The sequence below is a fragment of the Gallinula chloropus genome (assembly GCF_964237585.1).
Source record: "Gallinula chloropus genome assembly, chromosome: 14".
NCBI classification, from domain to species: Eukaryota; Metazoa; Chordata; class Aves; order Gruiformes; family Rallidae; genus Gallinula; species Gallinula chloropus.
Genome location: NC_140099.1, coordinates 6353456 through 6376658, shown reverse-complemented (window position 1 = coordinate 6376658; position 23203 = coordinate 6353456). Strand labels below are relative to the sequence as shown.

The 23203-nt window shown below is 54.2% G+C and overlaps 1 protein-coding gene across 1 annotated transcript in view; it reads right to left on the bottom strand.

Annotated features, from left to right (window-relative positions):
- Positions 1 to 1101: 1101 nt before the first annotated feature.
- AHNAK2 (AHNAK nucleoprotein 2) overlaps positions 1102 to 23203 on the bottom strand; it is a gene marked incomplete at its 5' end in the record, with an annotated part of 56912 nt that continues 34810 nt past the window's right edge. Inside the window, one exon of the mRNA XM_084270701.1 lies at positions 1102 to 22630. Within this exon, the coding sequence (XP_084126827.1) occupies positions 2045 to 22630 (20586 nt within the window). The 3' untranslated portion in view covers positions 1102 to 2044. The remainder of the gene's footprint in view (positions 22631 to 23203) is intronic.

Sequence of the window (23203 nt, the reverse complement as noted above, 5' to 3'; positions counted from 1 at the left end):
GGATGCAATCTTTCTGTCTTTATCACAGGGTTTTCCTCAGTCCTGCTATGTGCTATTGCTGGCTGGTGTGGTGATTTTGGGTCTATTGAACAATGACTCTTAAAATGAGGGAAGCTTCAGGGAAATGCTGCATGATCCAAACAAATGATACATGCCCAGCACTTATGTGAACAGTCTCTTCAGCAAAAATTAGTGTTCTCTTCAGAATAACTACTGGCAGTTCTCTTTAGAATATTTAAGCCTACTGATAGAGCATAGAAATGAAGAGCATCTCGAGCCACAGATGGTTAGACAACCAAGGATGCTTCCTTTACAAGCTGATTTCTAAATGTTTTGCTGTGTCTGCTTTCCCTGTACTAAATAGAATATGGAGAAAGAAAATGAGAAAACTACTATAATGAACCATGTCTGCATGTGCAATTCCATAAAGCTCAGGACTGTAATGAGTGAAAAGCCTCAGATTAGTTTGTAACCCTTATGACCAAATATTATGATTATGTAGTAAGAAGGGAGTGAAATCATCCCTAAAGTCTGTAAGAAGGGGGTGGGGTGGGGAGGTGGAGGTGTTTTAAGATCTGGAGAAGGAAAACAGCTCGTGAGGAACTGACCCAAACCCCATTCCCCTCCCCATGTCACAGTGGAGGGGAAGAAGGGAGCAAAATCATGACTAAAGTGAAGTCTGCTAAGGGAGGGGTGGGGGGGGAAGGTGCTTTAAGATCTGATCACGCTTCTCATTGTCTGACTCTGGTGTCACTGGGCGTGTGTGTAGTGTAATAAATTAGAGAGTTTTCTTTCCTTTATTCTGTGTTGGGTCTGTTTGGCCCATGACACTAATTGCAGAGTGATCTCTCCCTGTCCTTAGCTCAAATCCTAAGCCTCTCAATATATATTTTCTCCCCTGTCCAGCTGAAAAGGGGAGTGATAGAGTGACTTAGGTGTTCATTTGGCTTCCAGCCAGGGTCAAACCACCCTAGATTAAATATAGAAACTGTTCTGTCCTTCAGCAGGTAGTGGGGCATAATTTAAGCTGGGATTTTCAGGACCAGAAAATGCAAACAGCACTCTCAGTAACTCGCACTATTATTATTCATATGGTGAGTTTATTGTGAATTAAGAATACAGACAGTGTTTTAATGGTACACGTGAAAGCTGTCACATACACACTCTGGTTTTTGTTGTGCGCTTGAGAGAAGCCTTAATATAAACAAGAAGTAAATAATTATATACATCTCCTTTCCCAGAAAACCTTTGAAGCAATCAAAGATTGCAGTGTGGCAGATCAATCCGTGCATTTAACTATCCAGTAAATATATACATTAAAATTTATTTATCCACATTTCTCTGTCAGTATGTTTTATTTTGGTATCTTAAAATGTGAATTAGTTATATGGTTTCGGTCTTGAATTTATTCTGTTGGTTTTTTAAAAAAGTCTTTTAAGGCTAAATACAACCCACCAGAATAACCAAAAAATGAGAAGAGAGGAAGGGGTAAAGCATTAGTCTCTCTACACTAGTATTTTGTTTTTATTTTGCATTGTAAGTTTTGTGGAATATCCATATTACCTTAACTGAAATAAAGAAAATATTTTAATAAGAAAGCAGAAGTAGAAAGGTCCAAAATCTAAACAAGTAAGTATAGTTCTCAGAGTATTAGTTTATGCTCTATTCTGGAAATAATCTATAATCTACACACAATTCATGTGTTTTTAAGAAGCCTATTTAGCAAATCATTTTGCTATCATCCAGCCTTTCAGTAGTTTACTTTCATGCTTCAGGTGTCTTTGGGCTTTGCTGAAATTTATACAGGCTCCTCTGTACCTGTAGACATTGTTGCCTTTGGGGCAGATTTGAAGAAATCAGTATTTTTATTAGTGCACAATACAGCACATCCACGTACTGGAATATTTAAATGTGGGAAATTCTGTTCGACTCTTATCAAACATATCAGCTTTGGGTTTTTGTTTCATTTTCAGTTACTAGAAAATAATGGCTTTTTTGGTAAGTATAGATTCTTTTCGTTCAGGGTTGAAATAACTGGAGATCTTCATTTGGGTGCATCTCTGGAAATACTAGATGGACTATCTTTTTCTTCCTCCAACAAAATCAGTTCAGTTCTTGCTGAAGATGTCACAATGGTTCGAGAAACCGAAACATCAGATGAGGCCCCATCGACTGCAGTTTTTTCACCCTCTCTTTCTTTAGGTGATAAGCTTTCTTGTGCATCAAAAAATACATCGGGTTTATCTGATGGGCTGTCTTCATCTGAGATTCTTCCCTCTTTATGACCTGTCTCTTCTTTGTCAACAGTCTTAACCTTTTTAGAAGGAGATGTAAAACCAAGCTTGGGGAATCTAAACCATCCAGTTTTCTCAGTTTGCTTAGAAGAATCATTATCTGATGTGTCAGCAAGTTTCGCATCTTCTGGAACTGATTTTTTTACTTCTGTTTTGGAATCTGTGCTTGTTTCATCACCAGGTGATGAAAAGCCAATAGTCGGAAGCCAAAATTTGAATCTTCCAGGAGATCTTTTACTATCAGTCTTGTCTTTTTCATTGGTTATGCCTTTTTCTTCATCTTCTAGCACTTCAGCTACATCCTCAGCTTTAGAGGGAGGACCTGCAGTTATTTTCTCTGGTGACTTATCAGAATGACTCTCTTTGGGTTTACTGGAAGGTGTTTCTTCAACATCAAATGTTTTTATCTTTGTCATACTTGCATCTCCACTATATTCTTCAGACTCACAGTGTGGTTTGCCAGACAGTTTAAGCTCAGCAGTGCCAGTACTCTGTGCTGCTACTCCAAAGCTTTCATCAGCACATTTAGATACTGATACATCTTCTGCTGAAGATGACTGCTGGACTAGCACTTCTAAGTTGCTATGTGATTCAGGCAACTTTGCCTTGAGCAATGAGAATCCCAAAGTAGCAGTTTTGACTTGTGGTGAGAGAATCTCTGATTCTTTCAGTATTTCAGTAGTGTAAATCTCACACTTTTCAATAGCAACATGTTCAGGTTCTGCTTTCTCGCTGACTTCCTGGCCCTCTACATATGACCAATGAAGGTCTTGCCCTGCATTTGAAAGGGAGGTCTCTATGGTAGTTGTCACCTGTGCTGTTTTAATGTCAGGTTCAGTCAGTGTTAGAATTTTGCTTTTTGCCTTTTGAATGCCACCCTCTAGAACCTCCGGTGTTTCTTCAAGGATAGCAGAGCTTGCTGGCAGTTGCACTACTTCAACATCTGTACTAGATCCCTTTGGATCTATTACCACTCTCGACACTGAAATATTGGCTTCAGTTGGGAGAGCTTTGAAAGTGAATCTTGGTATTTTTAGTTTGGGAATTTTTATAATTACTTGTGGGGCACCTTGTGATTCATCCACTGTTACTCCAGCAAATGCTTCTGTATGATCTAGATTTACACTTTCCAGGCCAATGGATCCTTCTGATTTTTGAAACTGCATTTCTGCTGTGCCCAGTTCAGTTTTAGATACTGAATCATCTTCTGACTTTGGCAAATTGATATCATCTTCAAAACCCTTCACTTCTGAATGCAACGCTCCAAACTTTGGAATCTTAAACTTGTATGTTTTAATTTTACTTGTTTCTGCTCTGTCTTCTACTTGCACTTTCATCCCTGCAGACGTGTCCTTTTCAACACTTTTCACTTGAAGTTTCATTTCAGGATCTACTCTAGCTATTTTAACATCCGTTTTCACTCCTGGAACTTCTACCTTTAGATCTTCCAGTTTAGCTGTAACATAAGAACCATCTTCTGATCCCTTTGTCGTAGACCATTCCCAGGTAGAACTTTTAAATTTACTTCCTTCACTGGCTTTTCCCATAATTTTCACCTCACCCTTTATCTTTCCTTTCTTAATTATAGCCTCTTCATTTTGAATATCTAGCTCTTCCTTTGGAAGACTAATGTCTATTTTGTCCTGTGTTGCATCCAGAGTAATTTCAGCTGATGATGGTTTCCATCCTGCCTCTGAAGTCTCTAACTTAGTGGAACTTTCTACCTTTGAGACTTGTATACTTTGTGATGTGACTTTATGCTCTTGAACACTCACAGTACACGTAGGAAACCTATTTGATAAACTGTTGTCTTTTTCAATTTCTGAAGCACTTGGGTAGGATTTAGACAACTCTGTTGAAGACACTGTGAATTTGGAACTATGCATTTTTTGCCCTTCAGCACCATGCTTAACTATGTCTGCATAAGTTTCAGTTTTTTGAATTTTCATTTTACTATCCGTTCTTTCTGGGGATAATGAAATATCTCCTTCCAATTTTGGCAAGCTAACATCAGAACTCTTCACAGAATCTCCTAATTTTGGAATCCCTTCTTTTTCAGTAGCAATTTCAGCGATTCCATGTGGTAATGAGAAGGTATTTTCAGGAACACTTGCTTCAGCTTGTAGTTTGGCAGAGGGAACACTTGCCTGAGTTTTTTCCATACTTCTTTCAATATCAGCGTCACCTTTTTTTTCCTTGAAGGATGTCCTGCCAAATGCAGGTATCCTGAATTTTGGCATTTTAAACCATCCCTGATGTTCTTCAGTCTGAATTTCTTCAGCTTCTATTTCACATTCTTTTTTTAATTCAATTTCTTTCTCTTCAAGGTGCTCAATAGTTCCCTCTGTCATTGGTTTAGACACTGTCTGGAAGCTTAGGTCTACCTTTGGAGCTTCAATGTCAGCTGTTAGAACTTCGGGTGTTTTGGTCCTAGAAACATAAACATCTACTCCAGGATCTGACATCTCAGATGTAAGTTCTGATGCTGGAATTCCCACAGCAATGTCAGCAATTTTGTTTGTAATTTTTACCTGGGGTGGCTCAGCTTCAATTTTTGGAGAGCTAATCTCTGTCTCTAGCCCTTTCCCTTTTGTTAAGGAGATTCCAAACTTTGGCTTCTGAAATTTGGGCATTTTAATCTTCCCTTCAGGATCTTCTGACTTCATCTTTCTTCCATCCACAACTGATATTTCTGTTACTATTTCAGGGCTTCTCAGTTCAGCAGAATCTTGTTCTTTGGGAAGCCTAACACCTGTTTTATGAATTATGTCTTCTTTTGTAGAACTAGATTTTAGGGCAACCTGTTGAAAACTCCCCTCTGAGGGAGGCTGAGGAGCATCAATCTTTGCTGAGCTGATTCCCACATCACTTTGGGAGGCTCCAGTTTCGATTTTGGAAGACTCTAGAGTGGGGATCTTAACATCAGCCAGTTTTATGCTTATTTGTGCCCCATCTTCTGTCCTTTCGGAATGCCTACTTTCTATATCAGGTATTTGTATTGAGTCATCACACTCTGTTTGAAGAGTAGTAGCACCAGCTTCAACTTTTGGTGAATGTGTCTGAGGTTTCGGAACCTTGATCTTGGAGAGTGAAATCTTAGGCATGACAAATTGAGGCTTTTTAATTGGGCTTTTTTGTTCCACTTTTTCTGCAGATATTTCCATATCAAGGGCTGGCCCAGTGCCTTGATCATCGCTTCCTCTCACTTCTATGTCAATTCTACCTGGCATTACAGCAAGTTTCTGTTCTTCCAAATTTGCTCCAGAATCTGTTTTAACACTTGCTTCCTTCTTTGGTGACCAACTGAAGGATGGCAGCTTGAATTTTGGCATTTTGAAATGTCCTTCCTTCTCTTCTCCATCTCCATCTTGCTTTATTTCCCCTCTGATTTTTAGTGCAGCATCTGAATCCTGAATATCATGGCCTGGTTTTGGAATAGAAATGTCAGCTGATGGGAGGCAAGCATCAGCTTCTGATGTCTTACTGTCAGCTTTGGTTGTTTTGACTTTTGGGCTGTAAGTTTCTGTTCCTGTACCACATTCCACCTCCAAATCTGGTGCTTCAAGAGCAATGTCAGCTATTTCTACCGTTGCTTTTAGTTGGGGAACCTTGACTTCTGATTTGGATTGACTGACTTCATTTTCTGACCCTTTTGCTTTGGAATGTATAATACCAAACTTTGGCATCTGGAATTTAGACATTTTTGATTTCCCTTCAGGACCATCATTTTTTATTTCTACATCACCCACAGCAATTTCACATAATGGACGTTCAACACTTGCATCAGGACTCTTTACCTCAAGGGAGCCTTCAGTTATCATCTTAATATCTGAGGTAGAGAGGCCTGTATTAGCAGCAGTTGATTTCAATGTTGGGTCATCTTCACACGTAGGAAGTACGACCTCACCTGTAGGTATGCTAATATCCATATCTATTTTGGGAGCCTTAACTTCTGGTTTGGAAAATTCCAAAGTAGGGACTGTAACTTTAGGCACTTTTATGCTTATTCCTGCCCCTTCTCCAGTACTCCCTTTATCAGATTTCTCAACTGAAATGCTTTCTTTTTCTTGTTTGGGAACACTAATGTCAGTTTCTAGTACAGGAACAGAGACCTGGACTTTCTGACCCTTCATTTTAGGGAATGAGATCTTTGGCATGATAAATTGGGACTTCTTGTTTTTTCCTTTTTCACCATCTTTTTCTGTTGATGGATCAAATTCCACATGAGGGTACTGATTCTCAGGGATAGGAAATTTTAATTCAGATTCTGTGTCTCCAGATAAAGTGGGTTCTTCCAGCTGTCCCACAACTTCAGCAGAAGCAACAGCTTCTTTCTTTGGTGACCAACTAAATGAAGGCAGTTTGAATTTTGATGTCTTAAATTTGTTCTCTTTTTCCTCACTGTCCTTCTCTACTGAAACTGCTACATCTTCTGCCTTGCACTCTAAATGTGGGCCATGGCTTTCCACTTCTAACTTTGGTACACTAGCTTCCATTGTTGGGAGACTGATATCACACTTTGGTGAATCCAGAAAAACTTCAGCTGGAGGCTTGGGCATCTTTATGCTTAATTTGGCATCGGGAATCTCAACTCGTTTTTCAATATCAGTATCAGTCAGATCAGATGCTATGTTAACCTTTGAGATTTCAGTTTCCATTTTAGAATCGACATCTCTTTCCAATGGTTTTCCTCTAGACCATGAAATTCCAAATTTTGGTTTTCGGAATTTAGGAATTTTAACTGTAAACTCTGTGTCACCAACAGCTGTTTCAGCAGCTGGGGTTTTCCCTTCGATCGTTAGAATTCCTTGATCAACAGAAGCATCTACATTTAAAATTTCAAAATCTGTTTCTGATACATTTTCATCAGTAACAGATACAGTTTTTGATTCAGATTCTGCAAGATTCATCTGATATTTAGTAAGAGTAATATCATCTTTTAATAAAGAGGAATCCTGATCAATTTTAGAACCTGACACATCAAAACCAGACTTACTGCGTGCCTGAGATTTGGAACTTCTGGAAAGGGAAACCTTGGGTATTTTAAAGAAAGAACTTTTAGATTTACCAATATCATCCTCTTTATGAGGAGAGGAAGACACATCAATATCAAGAGTTGGTGTGTGGAATTCGGCTGAAGGCAGCGTTATGTCAACGTCGGCGGTTGCCAAGGGCGCCGTCACCTGGGGCTCCTTCAGGCTGACGTCCACATCAGCGGCCACGGTGCCCTTGGCCTCTCTGCTGCTGGACCAGCCAAAGGAAGGCATGCCGAACTTGGGCATCTTGAACTTGCCGTCCTTGCTCTTCGCGGCCTCCTTCTCCGGGGCCTTTGCTTCTCCTTCCAGGGTGAGGGCCGCCTCGGGCGCCTGCAGGTCCACGCTGGCCTTCGGAAGGCTGATGTCGACGGAGGGGAGGGTGACGTCCACCTTGGGAGCTTTGATGTCAGCTTTGGGCATTTTCAGGGAGGGCTTCTCCACCTTCCAGCCCGCCCCTTCGGTCTTGGCGCCGGGGACGTCAGCTTTGAGGCCCAGCGCGGGGCCCTCCCCTGCAGCTGCCACGGTGGCGGACGGCAGCTCCACCTCTGCCGCGGGCAGGCTGACCTCGCCTTCCAGCCCTTCCACCTTGGGAGGCGACACGCCGAATTTGGGCTTGTCGAACTTGGGCAGCTTAAACTTCCCTTTCAGGCCTGCGGCTTCCAGCTCGGCTTCGCCTGAGGGCAGCTTGATGTCTACGTCCGGTGCCTGGAGCTCGAGGGAGCCTTCGACGGAGGGCAGCTTGATGTCGGGCGCCACGATGCTGATGTCGCCGGCACCGGCTTTGAGGTCTGCCTCGGGGAGGCTGACGTCGCCTTTGTGCAGGCCGACATCTGCGTCCAGTTTGGGAGCCTTGACGGTCGGCTTGGAGAAGACCACGCTGGGCACCTTGACTTTCGGCATGTGCAGTTTCATGCCGCCGCCCTCTACTTTGCCGGCAGACACCTCCAGGCTGCCTTCGGCGTCGGGGCCCTGCAGGGCCACTTTGGCCTCCTGGACTTCGGCCTGGGCTTTGGGCAGCGAGACCTCCGCCTTTGGCAGGCTGACCTGCACGTGGGGACCTTTGACTTTGGGCAGCTTGACGCTGGGCATCTTGACGTCGGGCATCTTGAATCGACCTTTCTCGCCGTCTGCTCCGGCGGCCGTCTCCACGGTCACCTCCACGCCGGGCGCCTGGATCTCGGCCGTGGGCAGGGTCACGTCCACCTCGGCGGTTCCCGAAGGCGCCGTCACCTGGGGCTCCTTCAGGCTGACGTCCACATCAGCGGCCACGGTGCCCTTGGCCTCTCTGCTGCTGGACCAGCCAAAGGAAGGCATGCCGAACTTGGGCATCTTGAACTTGCCGTCCTTGCTCTTCGCGGCCTCCTTCTCCGGGGCCTTTGCTTCTCCTTCCAGGGTGAGGGCCGCCTCGGGCGCCTGCAGGTCCACGCTGGCCTTCGGAAGGCTGATGTCGACGGAGGGGAGGGTGACGTCCACCTTGGGAGCTTTGATGTCAGCTTTGGGCATTTTCAGGGAGGGCTTCTCCACCTTCCAGCCCGCCCCTTCGGTCTTGGCGCCGGGGACGTCAGCTTTGAGGCCCAGCGCGGGGCCCTCCCCTGCAGCTGCCACGGTGGCGGACGGCAGCTCCACCTCTGCCGCGGGCAGGCTGACCTCGCCTTCCAGCCCTTCCACCTTGGGAGGCGACACGCCGAATTTGGGCTTGTCGAACTTGGGCAGCTTAAACTTCCCTTTCAGGCCTGCGGCTTCCAGCTCGGCTTCGCCTGAGGGCAGCTTGATGTCTACGTCCGGTGCCTGGAGCTCGAGGGAGCCTTCGACGGAGGGCAGCTTGATGTCGGGCGCCACGATGCTGATGTCGCCGGCACCGGCTTTGAGGTCTGCCTCGGGGAGGCTGACGTCGCCTTTGTGCAGGCCGACATCTGCGTCCAGTTTGGGAGCCTTGACGGTCGGCTTGGAGAAGACCACGCTGGGCACCTTGACTTTCGGCATGTGCAGTTTCATGCCGCCGCCCTCTACTTTGCCGGCAGACACCTCCAGGCTGCCTTCGGCGTCGGGGCCCTGCAGGGCCACTTCGGCCTCCTGGACTTCGGCCTGGGCTTTGGGCAGCGAGACCTCCGCCTTTGGCAGGCTGACCTGCACGTGGGGACCTTTGACTTTGGGCAGCTTGACGCTGGGCATCTTGACGTCGGGCATCTTGAATCGACCTTTCTCGCCGTCTGCTCCGGCGGCCGTCTCCACGGTCACCTCCATGCCGGGCGCCTGGATCTCGGCCGTGGGCAGGGTCACGTCCACCTCGGCGGTTCCCGAGGGCGCCGTCACCTGGGGCTCCTTCAGGCTGACGTCCACATCAGCGGCCACGGTGCCCTTGGCCTCTCTGCTGCTGGACCAGCCAAAGGAAGGCATGCCGAACTTGGGCATCTTGAACTTGCCGTCCTTGCTCTTCGCGGCCTCCTTCTCCGGGGCCTTTGCTTCTCCTTCCAGGGTGAGGGCCGCCTCGGGCGCCTGCAGGTCCACGCTGGCCTTCGGAAGGCTGATGTCGACGGAGGGGAGGGTGACGTCCACCTTGGGAGCTTTGATGTCAGCTTTGGGCATTTTCAGGGAGGGCTTCTCCACCTTCCAGCCCGCCCCTTCGGTCTTGGCGCCGGGGACGTCAGCTTTGAGGCCCAGCGCGGGGCCCTCCCCTGCAGCTGCCACGGTGGCGGACGGCAGCTCCACCTCTGCCGCGGGCAGGCTGACCTCGCCTTCCAGCCCTTCCACCTTGGGAGGTGACACGCCGAATTTGGGCTTGTCGAACTTGGGCAGCTTAAACTTCCCTTTCAGGCCTGCGGCTTCCAGCTCGGCTCCGTCCAGCGAGCCTTCGCCTGAGGGCAGCTTGATGTCTACGTCCGGTGCCTGGAGCTCGAGGGAGCCTTCGACGGAGGACAGCTTGATGTCGGGCGCCACGATGCTGATGTCACTGGCGCCGGCCTTGAGGTCTGCCTCGGGGAGGCTGACGTCGCCTTTGTGCAGGCCGACATCTGCGTCCAGTTTGGGAGCCTTGACGGTCGGCTTGGAGAAGACCACGCTGGGCACCTTGACTGTTGGCATGTGCAGTTTCATGCCGCCGCCCTCTACTTTGCCGGCAGACACCTCCAGGCTGCCTTCGGCGTCGGGGCCCTGCAGGGCCACTTCGGCCTCCTGGACTTCGGCCTGGGCTTTGGGCAGCGAGACCTCCGCCTTTGGCAGGCTGACCTGCACGTGGGGACCTTTGACTTTGGGCAGCTTGACGCTGGGCATCTTGACGTCGGGCATCTTGAATCGACCTTTCTCGCCGTCTGCTCCGGCGGCCGTCTCCACGGTCACCTCCACGCCGGGCGCCTGGATCTCGGCCGTGGGCAGGGTCACGTCCACCTCGGCGGTTCCCGAGGGCGCCGTCACCTGGGGCTCCTTCAGGCTGACGTCCACATCAGCGGCCACGGTGCCCTTGGCCTCTCTGCTGCTGGACCAGCCAAAGGAAGGCATGCCGAACTTGGGCATCTTGAACTTGCCGTCCTTGCTCTTCGCGGCCTCCTTCTCCGGGGCCTTTGCTTCTCCTTCCAGGGTGAGGGCCGCCTCGGGCGCCTGCAGGTCCACGCTGGCCTTCGGAAGGCTGATGTCGACGGAGGGGAGGGTGACGTCCACCTTGGGAGCTTTGATGTCAGCTTTGGGCATTTTCAGGGAGGGCTTCTCCACCTTCCAGCCCGCCCCTTCGGTCTTGGCGCTGGGGACGTCAGCTTTGAGGCCCAGCGTGGGGCCCTCCCCTGCAGCTGCCACGGTGGCGGACGGCAGCTCCACCTCTGCCGCGGGCAGGCTGACCTCGCCTTCCAGCCCTTCCACCTTGGGAGGCGACACGCCGAATTTGGGCTTGTCGAACTTGGGCAGCTTAAACTTCCCTTTCAGGCCTGCGGCTTCCAGCTCGGCTTCGCCTGAGGGCAGCTTGATGTCTACGTCCGGTGCCTGGAGCTCGAGGGAGCCTTCGACGGAGGGCAGCTTGATGTCGGGCGCCACGATGCTGATGTCGCCGGCGCCGGCCTTGAGGTCTGCCTCGGGGAGGCTGACGTCGCCTTTGTGCAGGCCGACATCTGCGTCCAGTTTGGGAGCCTTGACGGTCGGCTTGGAGAAGACCACGCTGGGCACCTTGACTTTTGGCATGTGCAGTTTCATGCCGCCGCCCTCTACTTTGCCGGCAGACACCTCCAGGCTGCCTTCGGCGTCGGGGCCCTGCAGGGCCACTTCGGCCTCCTGGACTTCGGCCTGGGCTTTGGGCAGCGAGACCTCCGCCTTTGGCAGGCTGACCTGCACGTGGGGACCTTTGACTTTGGGCAGCTTGACGCTGGGCATCTTGACGTCGGGCATCTTGAATCGACCTTTCTCGCCGTCTGCTCCGGCGGCCGTCTCCACGGTCACCTCCACGCCGGGCGCCTGGATCTCGGCCGTGGGCAGGGTCACGTCCACCTCGGCGGTTCCCGAGGGCGCCGTCACCTGGGGCTCCTTCAGGCTGACGTCCACATCAGCGGCCACGGTGCCCTTGGCCTCTCTGCTGCTGGACCAGCCAAAGGAAGGCATGCCGAACTTGGGCATCTTGAACTTGCCGTCCTTGCTCTTCGCGGCCTCCTTCTCCGGGGCCTTTGCTTCTCCTTCCAGGGTGAGGGCCGCCTCGGGCGCCTGCAGGTCCACGCTGGCCTTCGGAAGGCTGATGTCGACGGAGGGGAGGGTGACGTCCACCTTGGGAGCTTTGATGTCAGCTTTGGGCATTTTCAGGGAGGGCTTCTCCACCTTCCAGCCCGCCCCTTCGGTCTTGGCGCCGGGGACGTCAGCTTTGAGGCCCAGCGCGGGGCCCTCCCCTGCAGCTGCCACGGTGGCGGACGGCAGCTCCACCTCTGCCGCGGGCAGGCTGACCTCGCCTTCCAGCCCTTCCACCTTGGGAGGTGACACGCCGAATTTGGGCTTGTCGAACTTGGGCAGCTTAAACTTCCCTTTCAGGCCTGCGGCTTCCAGCTCGGCTTCGCCTGAGGGCAGCTTGATGTCTACGTCCGGTGCCTGGAGCTCGAGGGAGCCTTCGACGGAGGACAGCTTGATGTCGGGCGCCACGATGCTGATGTCACTGGCGCCGGCCTTGAGGTCTGCCTCGGGGAGGCTGACGTCGCCTTTGTGCAGGCCGACATCTGCGTCCAGTTTGGGAGCCTTGACGGTCGGCTTGGAGAAGACCACGCTGGGCACCTTGACTGTTGGCATGTGCAGTTTCATGCCGCCGCCCTCTACTTTGCCGGCAGACACCTCCAGGCTGCCTTCGGCGTCGGGGCCCTGCAGGGCCACTTCGGCCTCCTGGACTTCGGCCTGGGCTTTGGGCAGCGAGACCTCCGCCTTTGGCAGGCTGACCTGCACGTGGGGACCTTTGACTTTGGGCAGCTTGACGCTGGGCATCTTGACGTCGGGCATCTTGAATCGACCTTTCTCGCCGTCTGCTCCGGCGGCCGTCTCCACGGTCACCTCCACGCCGGGCGCCTGGATCTCGGCCGTGGGCAGGGTCACGTCCACCTCGGCGGTTCCCGAGGGCGCCGTCACCTGGGGCTCCTTCAGGCTGACGTCCACATCAGCGGCCACGGTGCCCTTGGCCTCTCTGCTGCTGGACCAGCCAAAGGAAGGCATGCCGAACTTGGGCATCTTGAACTTGCCGTCCTTGCTCTTCGCGGCCTCCTTCTCCGGGGCCTTTGCTTCTCCTTCCAGGGTGAGGGCCGCCTCGGGCGCCTGCAGGTCCACGCTGGCCTTCGGAAGGCTGATGTCGACGGAGGGGAGGGTGACGTCCACCTTGGGAGCTTTGATGTCAGCTTTGGGCATTTTGAGGGAGGGCTTCTCCACCTTCCAGCCCGCCCCTTCGGTCTTGGCGCCGGGGACGTCAGCTTTGAGGCCCAGCGTGGGGCCCTCCCCTGCAGCTGCCACGGTGGCGGACGGCAGCTCCACCTCTGCCGCGGGCAGGCTGACCTCGCCTTCCAGCCCTTCCACCTTGGGAGGCGACACGCCGAATTTGGGCTTGTCGAACTTGGGCAGCTTAAACTTCCCTTTCAGGCCTGCGGCTTCCAGCTCGGCTTCGCCTGAGGGCAGCTTGATGTCTACGTCCGGTGCCTGGAGCTCGAGGGAGCCTTCGACGGAGGGCAGCTTGATGTCGGGCGCCACGATGCTGATGTCGCCGGCGCCGGCCTTGAGGTCTGCCTCGGGGAGGCTGACGTCGCCTTTGTGCAGGCCGACATCTGCGTCCAGTTTGGGAGCCTTGACGGTCGGCTTGGAGAAGACCACGCTGGGCACCTTGACTTTTGGCATGTGCAGTTTCATGCCGCCGCCCTCTACTTTGCCGGCAGACACCTCCAGGCTGCCTTCGGCGTCGGGGCCCTGCAGGGCCACTTCGGCCTCCTGGACTTCGGCCTGGGCTTTGGGCAGCGAGACCTCCGCCTTTGGCAGGCTGACCTGCACGTGGGGACCTTTGACTTTGGGCAGCTTGACGCTGGGCATCTTGACGTCGGGCATCTTGAATCGACCTTTCTCGCCGTCTGCTCCGGCGGCCGTCTCCACGGTCACCTCCACGCCGGGCGCCTGGATCTCGGCCGTGGGCAGGGTCACGTCCACCTCGGCGGTTCCCGAGGGCGCCGTCACCTGGGGCTCCTTCAGGCTGACGTCCACATCAGCGGCCACGGTGCCCTTGGCCTCTCTGCTGCTGGACCAGCCAAAGGAAGGCATGCCGAACTTGGGCATCTTGAACTTGCCGTCCTTGCTCTTCGCGGCCTCCTTCTCCGGGGCCTTTGCTTCTCCTTCCAGGGTGAGGGCCGCCTCGGGCGCCTGCAGGTCCACGCTGGCCTTCGGAAGGCTGATGTCGACGGAGGGGAGGGTGACGTCCACCTTGGGAGCTTTGATGTCAGCTTTGGGCATTTTCAGGGAGGGCTTCTCCACCTTCCAGCCCGCCCCTTCGGTCTTGGCGCCGGGGACGTCAGCTTTGAGGCCCAGCGCGGGGCCCTCCCCTGCAGCTGCCACGGTGGCGGACGGCAGCTCCACCTCTGCCGCGGGCAGGCTGACCTCGCCTTCCAGCCCTTCCACCTTGGGAGGCGACACGCCGAATTTGGGCTTGTCGAACTTGGGCAGCTTAAACTTCCCTTTCAGGCCTGCGGCTTCCAGCTCGGCTTCGCCTGAGGGCAGCTTGATGTCTACGTCCGGTGCCTGGAGCTCGAGGGAGCCTTCGACGGAGGACAGCTTGATGTCGGGCGCCACGATGCTGATGTCGCCGGCGCCGGCCTTGAGGTCTGCCTCGGGGAGGCTGACGTCGCCTTTGTGCAGGCCGACATCTGCGTCCAGTTTGGGAGCCTTGACGGTCGGCTTGGAGAAGACCACGCTGGGCACCTTGACTTTCGGCATGTGCAGTTTCATGCCGCCGCCCTCTACTTTGCCGGCAGACACCTCCAGGCTGCCTTCGGCGTCGGGGCCCTGCAGGGCCACTTCGGCCTCCTGGACTTCGGCCTGGGCTTTGGGTAGTGAGACCTCTGCCTTTGGCAGGCTGACCTGCACGTGGGGACCTTTGACTTTGGGCAGCTTGACGCTGGGCATCTTGACGTCGGGCATCTTGAATCGACCTTTCTCGCCGTCTGCTCCGGTGGCCGTCTCCACGGTCACCTCCATGCCGGGCGCCTGGATCTCGGCCGTGGGCAGGGTCACGTCCACCTCGGCGGTTCCCGAGGGCGCCGTCACCTGGGGCTCCTTCAGGCTGACGTCCACATCAGCGGCCACGGTGCCCTTGGCCTCTCTGCTGCTGGACCAGCCAAAGGAAGGCATGCCGAACTTGGGCATCTTGAACTTGCCGTCCTTGCTCTTCGCGGCCTCCTTCTCCGGGGCCTTTGCTTCTCCTTCCAGGGTGAGGGCCGCCTCGGGCGCCTGCAGGTCCACGCTGGCCTTCGGAAGGCTGATGTCGACGGAGGGGAGGGTGACGTCCACCTTGGGAGCTTTGATGTCAGCTTTGGGCATTTTGAGGGAGGGCTTCTCCACCTTCCAGCCCGCCCCTTCGGTCTTGGCGCCGGGGACGTCAGCTTTGAGGCCCAGCGCGGGGCCCTCCCCTGCAGCTGCCACGGTGGCGGACGGCAGCTCCACCTCTGCCGCGGGCAGGCTGACCTCGCCTTCCAGCCCTTCCACCTTGGGAGGTGACACGCCGAATTTGGGCTTGTCGAACTTGGGCAGCTTAAACTTCCCTTTCAGGCCTGCGGCTTCCAGCTCGGCTCCGTCCAGCGAGCCTTCGCCTGAGGGCAGCTTGATGTCTACGTCCGGTGCCTGGAGCTCGAGGGAGCCTTCGACGGAGGGCAGCTTGATGTCGGGCACCACGATGCTGATGTCACTGGCGCCGGCCTTGAGGTCTGCCTCGGGGAGGCTGACGTCGCCTTTGTGCAGGCCGACATCTGCGTCCAGTCTGGGAGCCTTGACGGTCGGCTTGGAGAAGACCACGCTGGGCACCTTGACTTTCGGCATGTGCAGTTTCATGCCGCCGCCCTCTACTTTGCCGGCAGACACCTCCAGGCTGCCTTCGGCGTCGGGGCCCTGCAGGGCCACTTCGGCCTCCTGGACTTCGGCCTGGGCTTTGGGCAGCGAGACCTCCGCCTTTGGCAGGCTGACCTGCACGTGGGGACCTTTGACTTTGGGCAGCTTGACGCTGGGCATCTTGACGTCGGGCATCTTGAATCGACCTTTCTCGCCGTCTGCTCCGGCGGCCGTCTCCACGGTCACCTCCACGCCGGGCGCCTGGATCTCGGCCGTGGGCAGGGTCACGTCCACCTCGGCGGTTCCCGAGGGCGCCGTCACCTGGGGCTCCTTCAGGCTGACGTCCACATCAGCGGCCACGGTGCCCTTGGCCTCTCTGCTGCTGGACCAGCCAAAGGAAGGCATGCCGAACTTGGGCATCTTGAACTTGCCGTCCTTGCTCTTCGCGGCCTCCTTCTCCGGGGCCTTTGCTTCTCCTTCCAGGGTGAGGGCCGCCTCGGGCGCCTGCAGGTCCACGCTGGCCTTCGGAAGGCTGATGTCGACGGAGGGGAGGGTGACGTCCACCTTGGGAGCTTTGATGTCAGCTTTGGGCATTTTCAGGGAGGGCTTCTCCACCTTCCAGCCCGCCCCTTCGGTCTTGGCGCCGGGGACGTCAGCTTTGAGGCCCAGCGCGGGGCCCTCCCCTGCAGCTGCCACGGTGGCGGACGGCAGCTCCACCTCTGCCGCGGGCAGGCTGACCTCGCCTTCCAGCCCTTCCACCTTGGGAGGCGACACGCCGAATTTGGGCTTGTCGAACTTGGGCAGCTTAAACTTCCCTTTCAGGCCTGCGGCTTCCAGCTCGGCTTCGCCTGAGGGCAGCTTGATGTCTACGTCCGGTGCCTGGAGCTCGAGGGAGCCTTCGACGGAGGACAGCTTGATGTCGGGCGCCACGATGCTGATGTCGCCGGCGCCGGCCTTGAGGTCTGCCTCGGGGAGGCTGACGTCGCCTTTGTGCAGGCCGACATCTGCGTCCAGTTTGGGAGCCTTGACGGTCGGCTTGGAGAAGACCACGCTGGGCACCTTGACTTTCGGCATGTGCAGTTTCATGCCGCCGCCCTCTACTTTGCCGGCAGACACCTCCAGGCTGCCTTCGGCGTCGGGGCCCTGCAGGGCCACTTCGGCCTCCTGGACTTCGGCCTGGGCTTTGGGTAGTGAGACCTCTGCCTTTGGCAGGCTGACCTGCACGTGGGGACCTTTGACTTTGGGCAGCTTGACGCTGGGCATCTTGACGTCGGGCATCTTGAATCGACCTTTCTCGCCGTCTGCTCCGGTGGCCGTCTCCACGGTCACCTCCATGCCGGGCGCCTGGATCTCGGCCGTGGGCAGGGTCACGTCCACCTCGGCGGTTCCCGAGGGCGCCGTCACCTGGGGCTCCTTCAGGCTGACGTCCACATCAGCGGCCACGGTGCCCTTGGCCTCTCTGCTGCTGGACCAGCCAAAGGAAGGCATGCCGAACTTGGGCATCTTGAACTTGCCGTCCTTGCTCTTCGCGGCCTCCTTCTCCGGGGCCTTTGCTTCTCCTTCCAGGGTGAGGGCCGCCTCGGGCGCCTGCAGGTCCACGCTGGCCTTCGGAAGGCTGATGTCGACGGAGGGGAGGGTGACGTCCACCTTGGGAGCTTTGATGTCAGCTTTGGGCATTTTGAGGGAGGGCTTCTCCACCTTCCAGCCCGCCCCTTCGGTCTTGGCGCCGGGGACGTCAGCTTTGAGGCCCAGCGCGGGGCCCTCCCCTGCAGCTGCCACGGTGGCGGACGGCAGCTCCACCTCTGCCGCGGGCAGGCTGACCTCGCCTTCCAGCCCTTCCACCTTGGGAGGTGACACGCCGAATTTGGGCTTGTCGAACTTGGGCAGCTTAAACTTCCCTTTCAGGCCTGCGGCTTCCAGCTCGGCTCCGTCCAGCGAGCCTTCGCCTGAGGGCAGCTTGATGTCTACGTCCGGTGCCTGGAGCTCGAGGGAGCCTTCGACGGAGGGCAGCTTGATGTCGGGCACCACGATGCTGATGTCACTGGCGCCGGCCTTGAGGTCTGCCTCGGGGAGGCTGACGTCGCCTTTGTGCAGGCCGACATCTGCGTCCAGTCTGGGAGCCTTGACGGTCGGCTTGGAGAAGACCACGCTGGGCACCTTGACTTTCGGCATGTGCAGTTTCATGCCGCCGCCCTCTACTTTGCCGGCAGACACCTCCAGGCTGCCTTCGGCGTCGGGGCCCTGCAGGGCCACTTCGGCCTCCTGGACTTCGGCCTGGGCTTTGGGCAGCGAGACCTCCGCCTTTGGCAGGCTGACCTGCACGTGGGGACCTTTGACTTTGGGCAGCTTGACGCTGGGCATCTTGACGTCGGGCATCTTGAATCGACCTTTCTCGCCGTCTGCTCCGGCGGCCGTCTCCACGGTCACCTCCACGCCGGGCGCCTGGATCTCGGCCGTGGGCAGGGTCACGTCCACCTCGGCGGTTCCCGAGGGCGCCGTCACCTGGGGCTCCTTCAGGCTGACGTCCACATCAGCGGCCACGGTGCCCTTGGCCTCTCTGCTGCTGGACCAGCCAAAGGAAGGCATGCCGAACTTGGGCATCTTGAACTTGCCGTCCTTGCTCTTCGCGGCCTCCTTCTCCGGGGCCTTTGCTTCTCCTTCCAGGGTGAGGGCCGCCTCGGGCGCCTGCAGGTCCACGCTGGCCTTCGGAAGGCTGATGTCGACGGAGGGGAGGGTGACGTCCACCTTGGGAGCTTTGATGTCAGCTTTGGGCATTTTCAGGGAGGGCTTCTCCACCTTCCAGCCCGCCCCTTCGGTCTTGGCGCCGGGGACGTCAGCTTTGAGGCCCAGCGTGGGGCCCTCCCCTGCAGCTGCCACGGTGGCGGACGGCAGCTCCACCTCTGCCGCGGGCAGGCTGACCTCGCCTTCCAGCCCTTCCACCTTGGGAGGCGACACGCCGAATTTGGGCTTGTCGAACTTGGGCAGCTTAAACTTCCCTTTCAGGCCTGCGGCTTCCAGCTCGGCTTCGCCTGAGGGCAGCTTGATGTCTACGTCCGGTGCCTGGAGCTCGAGGGAGCCTTCGACGGAGGGCAGCTTGATGTCGGGCGCCACGATGCTGATGTCGCCGGCGCCGGCCTTGAGGTCTGCCTCGGGGAGGCTGACGTCGCCTTTGTGCAGGCCGACATCTGCGTCCAGTTTGGGAGCCTTGACGGTCGGCTTGGAGAAGACCACGCTGGGCACCTTGACTTTTGGCATGTGCAGTTTCATGCCGCCGCCCTCTACTTTGCCGGCAGACACCTCCAGGCTGCCTTCGGCGTCGGGGCCCTGCAGGGCCACTTCGGCCTCCTGGACTTCGGCCTGGGCTTTGGGCAGCGAGACCTCCGCCTTTGGCAGGCTGACCTGCACGTGGGGACCTTTGACTTTGGGCAGCTTGACGCTGGGCATCTTGACGTCGGGCATCTTGAATCGACCTTTCTCGCCGTCTGCTCCGGCGGCCGTCTCCACGGTCACCTCCACGCCGGGCGCCTGGATCTCGGCCGTGGGCAGGGTCACGTCCACCTCGGCGGTTCCCGAGGGCGCCGTCACCTGGGGCTCCTTCAGGCTGACGTCCACATCAGCGGCCACGGTGCCCTTGGCCTCTCTGCTGCTGGACCAGCCAAAGGAAGGCATGCCGAACTTGGGCATCTTGAACTTGCCGTCCTTGCTCTTCGCGGCCTCCTTCTCCGGGGCCTTTGCTTCTCCTTCCAGGGTGAGGGCCGCCTCGGGCGCCTGCAGGTCCACGCTGGCCTTCGGAAGGCTGATGTCGACGGAGGGGAGGGTGACGTCCACCTTGGGAGCTTTGATGTCAGCTTTGGGCATTTTCAGGGAGGGCTTCTCCACCTTCCAGCCCGCCCCTTCGGTCTTGGCGCCGGGGACGTCAGCTTTGAGGCCCAGCGCGGGGCCCTCCCCTGCAGCTGCCACGGTGGCGGACGGCAGCTCCACCTCTGCCGCGGGCAGGCTGACCTCGCCTTCCAGCCCTTCCACCTTGGGAGGCGACACGCCGAATTTGGGCTTGTCGAACTTGGGCAGCTTAAACTTCCCTTTCAGGCCTGCGGCTTCCAGCTCGGCTTCGCCTGAGGGCAGCTTGATGTCTACGTCCGGTGCCTGGAGCTCGAGGGAGCCTTCGACGGAGGGCAGCTTGATGTCGGGCGCCACGATGCTGATGTCGCCGGCGCCGGCCTTGAGGTCTGCCTCGGGGAGGCTGACGTCGCCTTTGTGCAGGCCGACATCTGCGTCCAGTTTGGGAGCCTTGACGGTCGGCTTGGAGAAGACCACGCTGGGCACCTTGACTTTCGGCATGTGCAGTTTCATGCCGCCGCCCTCTACTTTGCCGGCAGACACCTCCAGGCTGCCTTCGGCGTCGGGGCCCTGCAGGGCCACTTCGGCCTCCTGGACTTCGGCCTGGGCTTTGGGCAGCGAGACCTCCGCCTTTGGCAGGCTGACCTGCACGTGGGGACCTTTGACTTTGGGCAGCTTGACGCTGGGCATCTTGACATCGGGCATCTTGAATCGACCTTTCTCGCCGTCTGCTCCGGCGGCCGTCTCCACGGTCACCTCCACGCCGGGCGCCTGGATCTCGGCCGTGGGCAGGGTCACGTCCACCTCGGCGGTTCCCGAGGGCGCCGTCACCTGGGGCTCCTTCAGGCTGACGTCCACATCAGCGGCCACGGTGCCCTTGGCCTCTCTGCTGCTGGACCAGCCAAAGGAAGGCATGCCGAACTTGGGCATCTTGAACTTGCCGTCCTTGCTCTTCGCGGCCTCCTTCTCCGGGGCCTTTGCTTCTCCTTCCAGGGTGAGGGCCGCCTCAGGCGCCTGCAGGTCCACGCTGGCCTTCGGAAGGCTGATGTCGACGGAGGGGAGGGTGACGTCCACCTTGGGAGCTTTGATGTCAGCTTTGGGCATTTTCAGGGAGGGCTTCTCCACCTTCCAGCCCGCCCCTTCGGTCTTGGCGCCGGGGACGTCAGCTTTGAGGCCCAGCGCGGGGCCCTCCCCTGCAGCTGCCACGGTGGCGGACGGCAGCTCCACCTCTGCCGCGGGCAGGCTGACCTCGCCTTCCAGCCCTTCCACCTTGGGAGGCGACACGCCGAATTTGGGCTTGTCGAACTTGGGCAGCTTAAACTTCCCTTTCAGGCCTGCGGCTTCCAGCTCGGCTTCGCCTGAGGGCAGCTTGATGTCTACGTCCGGTGCCTGGAGCTCGAGGGAGCCTTCGACGGAGGGCAGCTTGATGTCGGGCGCCACGATGCTGATGTCGCCGGCACCGGCTTTGAGGTCTGTCTCTGCTGTGGTTTTTACATTTTCTTCTTTTGATTGCCATTTTCCTTCTTTTTCATTTACTTCATTTTCTTCTTGCCCTTTCTCTTCCTTTGCATTTGCCCAGGTAAATGTGGGTAATTTAAACTTTGGTAATTTGAATTTGCTTTCTTTTCCATCTGTATCTTTTTCTCCTGTCTTTATTCCAATGTCTGCCTTCAAAGTTGTATTGCTTGTTATGATGCCATTTTCTGTTTGTTCCTCTTTTACAGTATCTTCTGATTCAACCGTTATTTCTTCTGTTGGTATTTTCTGTTCAGGTTTTGATCTTTTGCCCATTTTGAATGATGGCATTTGTATTTTCCATGTAGATGTTTCTGATTCTGCTTCAGGAATATGAGGTTTTACAGGAAAATTTGTCTCCTCTGAACTTACTTCAGTGGTTTGTTCTTGTACTGAATGTGAAATATCACTTCCCAGTTTTGTTGCTTCGGTCTCTGTCTCTTTTCTTTTGGGCACTGAAATCCCAAAATTTGTTTTCTGAATTTTAAGTATTTGTGTGTCATCTTCTGCTTGTTTTTCTCCTGTTTCCAGTTTGTCAGATGTTGTGTGTAATTCAGCTTTAGCAATGCCTATTTCTAACCCTTTTACTTGTATCAATTCTTGTGGTGTTTGATCCAACATTTCTATTTTAATTCCACTTTCTCCTTCTTTTTTATCTGTTTTTCCTTTCTGTTTCTTTTTTCGGGATTTTGATGCTGTTTGCTCTGTTTGTTTAGTTGGGGTCTCTTTCATATCAGGTGTTTCTAAACTGGGATTTAATACCTGTGTTGCTATATCTGGTACTTCAGGTACAGAGAATTTTGATGTCGATTCCTTGTCTTTTTCTTTTTTAATGTTTATTTCAACTTCAGGGCATCTTTTAGCATGAGATGAAATGCCATTTTTCATTTCTTTTATGTCTTTTGTTAGAGTTTCATGTACCTCCCCTGGTTTTATTTCATAAGCAGGAGATGTTGTATATTCTACAGTTAATATTTCAGGATTTTCCAAGCTGCTGTCTTCTTTGTGTATTTTTTCTCTTTCAGATAACAGTGTAGTTTTTACTTCTTTTTTGTGCTTGTCTTGTGTTTCTGGTTTGGATCTATGCATTCTGAATCCAATGCTAGGGAACTTCAGTTTCTTTTGGCCTCCTTTTTTTTCTTTGATATGTACTTCTTGTTGAAATTGAGACTCTGTGTCTGTGCTTGTAGGGGAAATATCCTGTATAGCAGGCTCATATGCATCTGATGTACTATGAGATCTTCTGTGTCCCAGTATCTTTTTATTTTTAATTGACTGGAATTTTGGCCATGATAATCTATCTTTTTTAGGTCTCTTGCTTCTTCCAATCCTTTGGCTTACAATTAATGCTTCCCTGTCTTCTTCTGACATGGCTTTTCCTGAAACCTGCAGTGTTTCTTCAGGAATGCTTTCACTGAGTTCTTTTTCCTGAAAGAACAAAGGGTAGTCAGATGATTAAAAGTAAAATAAATATAGATGGAAGACAAAATCACATACAGGCTACAATATATATGGAAAATTGTGCTTTTTATTCACAGAATCTACTTTTTAAGTAAAAAAAATCCGCTAAATGTTGTATATAATTCATAGAAAAATTAAATTAAATAAATAGATCCTATGACTGTAATATGTGGATTGCTAAAGGTTTATGTTCTCTGCAAAACACTAAGAAACACCAGCAAATAGAGGTTGCTATTTATCTTTTTATTGTCTCTACAAACTTGCATATATTTATTTATTATTTACATATATATATATGAAGAGAATAAGAATTTTTAATTTGATGGAGAGCTATAAGAGTATCACATTTATGGAGATATCCTTGATGAAACTTTTTTTAACAGAAAATTGCATTGACAAGTTTTAAGAGAAAGTATTTCTTGATGTTTTACAATTGGGAAAATACTGAATATAAATATTACAGAGGCTATCTGAGCTTGTTCTATCAGTGGACACTTAACAACAAAAAAAGTGCTGACTCCCAAGAAGAATGCTTTTCTA